The sequence below is a fragment of the Lycium barbarum genome, chromosome 11 (genome assembly GCF_019175385.1).
Source record: "Lycium barbarum isolate Lr01 chromosome 11, ASM1917538v2, whole genome shotgun sequence".
NCBI lineage: Eukaryota > Viridiplantae > Streptophyta > Magnoliopsida > Solanales > Solanaceae > Lycium > Lycium barbarum.
Window position 1 is genome coordinate 90,569,814 of NC_083347.1, and position 6,319 is coordinate 90,576,132.

Consider the following 6,319-nt stretch of genomic DNA (forward strand, 5'->3'; position numbering starts at 1 on the left):
GGAAGGTAAATTTCATAGTATGATAATAATATATTTTAAGAAATTATGATTCTTTTATTATTTAAAGTTAAGATTCTAGAGTTGATTTGCATCTCGTAATAGGTTTTAGGGAAAAGGGTTCAAAGCACACTCAAACTTTGGCCGAAATTACCATAACACACTCCAACTTTGTGGGGGTCCTATGACTCCCCTGGACTACCTTTTTTTTTTTATGTATTATTGATGATATTATCGGGTGACATGGAAAACAAAGTCACCCAACCTTAAACGAGTGTTTGCACGCACTGGTAAAAACCTAAAAATAAAATAGATGGGTCTTATACATATCTCACTTTCTGGGTTTGATGAGACTACTGCTCTTGATAATAGCTTGAAAGGTAAAGTTGCTAGGGGATGAGCCAATATATTGCGGTTCTAATGCATTTAGTGTTGAATCAGATACAGATGATGAGTTAGGGTCAAGAAGGGCTAGCAGAAGGGTCATTTTTGACAAATCTGTTGAAAAGCTAATATAGGAGTTGGGGATTTTTTTGAGGATGTGAATTAGTTTAGGGCTACTGTAACAAAATATGCACTTCAAAAGGGTGTCCAGTTAGAGAAGTATGTTAATGAGCCCAAAAAGGTTGGGGTAAGGTGTAGGGAAGGCTGTCCATGGCAACTATATGCAAGTCTTGACAAGAAGACTAATGATTTTATGATTAAAACCTACAATCCTAAACACAAGTGGGTCAACACCACCAAAAATTACATCTGCAATGCTAAGTTCTAGGCTGAGCATTACAAGAAAAGAATTATTGAACTGTACCACCCCTTTTGGGAGGATGCCACATACAAAATAAAAGCCAATTTCATACTTACAACGTTACGAAGAAATTTATTTTAAAATATATTAACAATAATTTATTAGCGGAAATAGGCCCATGCGAAAAAGGTTTAAAGGTGCGACATTTTTTTTTCATAATATACTTCGTAAAATTACTTAAAGAAATACAATACTAGAGTATCAATGTAATGTGGTAGCACGCTTCTTAAATAATCACAATGTTGAATTAACTTCCTAATGAAATTATATTTCCATTTGGCACCATTGCAGGTTCATATTATACATGAATTTCAAACTTATGAATATCTAAAGAAAACTATTCTCCTCCTTGGTACATAATTACAAGACAAAATGTAAATTTAGTACATGAGATGACTTGGGTTAGTAGCACACCCTAAAATAGCAAAACAAGTCACCAAGTTCAAGTTACAAGATTATGGACTTGTGGTCCAACAAGCCTCCAAATTTTCATACATAAGTGTAGCATATGGATCATGTACAAGTCCCAAAACTATACAAAACCGAAATGCATATGCAAATGTGATCATCACTAAAGCTCCCAAAAAGTCTGCTCCAAATAGCCATCTTCAAATCTCTCCCCGTATATTACCTACGATTGAAAACAACTATCGCTAAGCATAAAGCTTAGTGGCCCATAAACTTTGGGCTTGGAGCCATTCGATTCTCTAATTCCATTATCAGTCTTAGGTAGCTCAACGAGATAATAATAAATAAAGTAAACAAGTATATCAAATGTATCAAATATCAAACCTTGAAGATTTTCCAAATATCGATATTAATATTCGAAGGCTCAAGTATCAAGAAAGCTTATAAATCAATTCAAGAGAGTTTGTCAAATAACAAATTGTGCCCAATATGTACGTCATGCCATCACACCAAACATAATCAATATCAAGATGGACCGAAGCCCCAAATCAAGTAAGGTCAAAACCCAATAATCAAGAAAATCAAGAACCATATTAAAAATGGTTGTCTGCTTCGTACTTAACATGGAGAAGTTCCATGACTAATACGAACCAAAAATTCAAAGTCAAGATGGCAAAAGATCCTAGTCAAGAGGCATGCTGATATCGGTGACAAAGTCACAACCACAAGAAGGACAAAGTCCAAACAAGAATGCAAAATGAGCAAGCAATTCATACAAGTGGACGATTTAGCGAATATCTTGCAATATTTGAGATAATAACCATACAATGATATAAAGTGAAGAGAAAAAGAAATAACACATCAGGATACTTCAAAAATTCCAAAGTAAAGATATTCCAATTTCAGATTTATACACAAACTTGGCGTTTTACCACACAACAAGTTCTGCCACAACTCGAGGAGTTCAAAACGTCTAAGCAATAGACCAACCAAAGTCCACTTCGTCAAACAATTCCTATTAGCTTGTACAAGAGTATATTTACCTAAAATACACAATCAAATATCTATTTGAGTTCAATGGTTTCAGCACATCGAAACTAAACATGATATCAGTAAAAATCACCCTAAACTATGAAAACAGAAATTCTGGATAGTACTACTGTCTCGTATTGTGGCTCAGTTTCAAAGGGGTAAACAACAAAAATAGACTTTGTGGTCTACATGAAAGTTGTAGATATATGTCTCGGGGTTCCAGAGAAATTTAAATCACTCCTATATCATTTTTGTAAAAAACGATTATGCTCAAAATACTAACAGTAGTACATGGAGGGTTTGTGAAACTGAACTCTGGACAGCACCTGCTTTGTACTTCATCACCCCTTTTCGGGTAAATACAAGAAAAACTAGGTTTTGCAGCCTGAACGAAAGTTTTAGAGCTATGAAATATATTTCCATAACAGCTTGGAGCACTTAAAATGAATATCTATACAAGGTAATATGCTGAAAATACTAACAACTGTCCAGTTCAAAAACGGCTTTGGTAAACTTACATCACAAGTATGGTAGCTTGTGGCTCAACCAAAACAGGTCTTGTTGGTGATTTAGTGGGAGATTTTGATGAAAGAAGAGGAGTTTTGGGGTTTCCATTTTCTGAAGAAAACGAAATGAAAGGAGGTGGAGAAAGATATTTCACATAGGTGACATATATAACCTTGGATAAGTGTGAAACAAAAAGGTGGCTGCCCAAATCTTTGGATAAATATGAAAGGGTGGCTACCCAAAATACTAAATAACTATTCCATTTCTTAGTTTACTTAAGATAATAATAGTAGGAGTAGCTTACATAACTACACCATAACACTTCAAACAAGTTTCAAATATCGTTAAATTCACGTTTAGGAAGTGTTAAGTAAAATATACCCTTACTATCAATATATGGTCAATCGAGAATTAAAGTATTAGTTTAAAAATTTGGGGTGTTACAACTCTCCCCCTTTAAGAAATTTCATCTCGAAATTTACCTTATACTAGTCTCACAACAAATGTGGATGTTGAGTTTGCATATCCTCTTCTCGCTCCCAGGTAGCTTCTTTTCCAGAATGATTCCTCCAAGGGACTTTTACTAATGGAATTTTCTTGTTTCTAAGCTCTTTCATCTCATGTGCCAAGATTTGGATAGGTTCCTCATCATATGTCTGGTCAGGATTGACCTCAATGGATTCAATGGGAAGAATATGAGATGGATCCGAATGATATCTTCTACGCATAGAAACATGAAATACATTGTGGATCTTATCTAACTCGGGTGAAAGAGCTAGTTTATATGCAACTGGGCCAACTCTCTCAAGTACTTCATATGGTCCAATAAATCGAGGACTAACTTTTCTTTTTTGGCCAAATCTCATTATCTTCCACCATGGAGAAACCTTTAAAAATACCTTTTTGTCACAACCCAACCCCGTAGGCCGTGACTGGTGCCCGACCTAGACACCCGTATACATATTATTTAGCTATATGTTCTTTTCACAACAAACTCAATATGGATCTTATAACGACCAAACCATGGTCCCAGAACTGTCACATAAATATTCATATAAATGCAAGTCGACAAGGCTGCCATCATATAATAATATCATATGCAAGCCGACAAAGCCGTCATCATATACGAACATCATACCACAGCACATCGTATAGACACAGCTGAACAGAACCCATACACAACCCACACATATGTCCACAGACCTCTAAGAGTATCAACAGTAACGTAACATATGACGGGACAGGGCCCCGTCGTACCCTTAGTCCACATAGGCATATAAATATATATCCGAGAAGGATTTATACCAAATTCTGGACTCCGGAACAATGGAGTTCTCCAAATAGCAGAGGGGAAATCTTAAGCTGTCGGATCACCAAAGCGAATGTCTGCACCTGCGGGCATGAAACGCAGCCCCCCGAAGAAAGGGGGTCAGTACGGAATATGTACCGAGCATGTAAAGCATGAAATACAGAAAACGGGATCATAATTGAAATAAGAAGTACAGAAAATGAGTACAATAACCAGAATACCAAGTACTTGCTTTCGAAACATAAATCATGCATGTCAATATCATATATCATATCCGGCCCCATTATGGGACTCGGTGAACATGGTCGCCACCCCGTCTCTGGCGCCATAACACAGCATAACTTCAGAATATAATATATATCTCCGTAACACAGCATATCTCCGTAACACAGCATAACTTCGTAACACAGCATAACTTCATATCACAGCATAACTACATAACACAGCATAACTTCAGAATATACATATATATATATTGTACCCGACCCTTTAATGAGGGACTCGGCGAACAATACAGTGAAAGTGTGCACGATAACATACCCGGCCCGGGACTCGGTGAAAGATATATTGAGATATGCACGAGCAGAGTAGTGATAAACTATATGCAATTCAAAACATTTTTAAAGACTCAATAGAATAGTCAACACGAACCATCGTTCGCAATTTCAAATAATAGTCATCTCATATACCTTTCGGATGTCCTTGTGGATTATATCAAAATGATTCTTTGAAATCATGTGTACACATTAATATAGATGAATCAAAACATAAGTTATGGGAATCAAAAATCAATAGCCATCCTAGTGGCTCTAGGAATAGGAGTTTCCTTTGGAATCGTATATATATCGTATATTCATTTCACAACGATCATGCCAAAAAGAAAGAAGGTTTAGCTTCACATACCTTTAGCGCTTATTCATCACACAATATGTATACGCTGCCCAATAATACTTCAACCTATATTAAGATGCCAACAACTACGTTTAAGTTACGGGGAGATTCAAAACGTATTCTAACGTTAGTAACTCCTTTCTAGATGTTTAGGCGACGTTTGCTCTTTTATCCAAACCAAGTACATACAACCAGCCCAACATCAATAATTATATGTTCAATATCAATCCGGACAGCCCACACAATATTCCATACAGCCCACATTCACAACATGCAATAACGATTCACATACGGCTACTACATTCTCAAGTTACTTCTAATAGTTTGTAGCCTTAACGTTTGCATGTAACAACTTATAACAGCCCATCCAACATACAATATGATGTATACTCTTAACTTATAATTAGTCTTTCCAACTTAATGAAAACACAAGTCCAAAACAGTCCCTAACCAACAACACATCCAAAACAGTCCCTAACCGACAACATAACAATGTTCGGAATTCTTGCAAACGTTTACGAACATACTAAGCCAACCACATATGATTTTAAACATCATTTCATGTCTTCTTTTCATATAATTTCAGTAAGTTATGACCAGCTATCCACACGACAAGTACAACATCAATTCATACGCAACTACGCTATATCGTCATTTCTATAATCCTTACAACAATTCTCAAACGACGTTAGTTTCAACTCCAATCATTAAACACCTTCATTTCCATCATAAATTTCATGATAATAACAATCAAAATATCGAGTAAAAACAGTTCACTAACTTCCTCACAAAACAGTCCACACACGGTTTCAACATGCTTCAACATCACTCACATAAAATCATAGATTCACTTTATTTTCATACTAACACAACTTCACCTTTAACCTTCCAATTCTTTTCATTCTTTTTACCATGAGATCTATGATATTAACATCCATATTTAATAAAGAAATTTAGTTCATTAATTCCACCAAAACAGTCCCCTCGGTCACAACAACATTCCAACACCAACATTCATGATTTTATGCATGCGAGATTCATGTTCTTCAAGTTACAACCATACTTCAACATCAACACATATAACCTCATGGTTACTATCATGTTCCAACATCATCACACCTTATTTCATACATACAACTTATATCTACTCATCTACATCACCCTTAATGCATGGAAAAGAAAGTTAGATCTTACCTTGACAACTTGACTTCTCTACTTGGCTAGAGTTGGTGACTTGAGATGAAAATGGTTCTTGTTGCTCCAAATACTATCTTCACGTTTTAGGGACCTTCTAAAGGGTTGAAACACCTTGAAAAATAATTTTTGGATCAAGACTCAAAGGGCTCAAAAATCAGCCAAGGTGGCCGAAT

The 6,319-nt window shown here is 35.8% G+C and overlaps 1 protein-coding gene across 1 annotated transcript; it reads right to left on the reverse strand.

The window, feature by feature from the left end:
* Positions 1–3,243: 3,243 nt before the first annotated feature.
* On the reverse strand, positions 3,244–3,615 carry LOC132619975 (uncharacterized). The gene has a single exon (XM_060334728.1). It carries the CDS (start codon positions 3,613–3,615, stop codon positions 3,244–3,246), a length of 372 nt encoding a protein of 123 aa, XP_060190711.1.
* Positions 3,616–6,319: the final 2,704 nt, after the last annotated feature.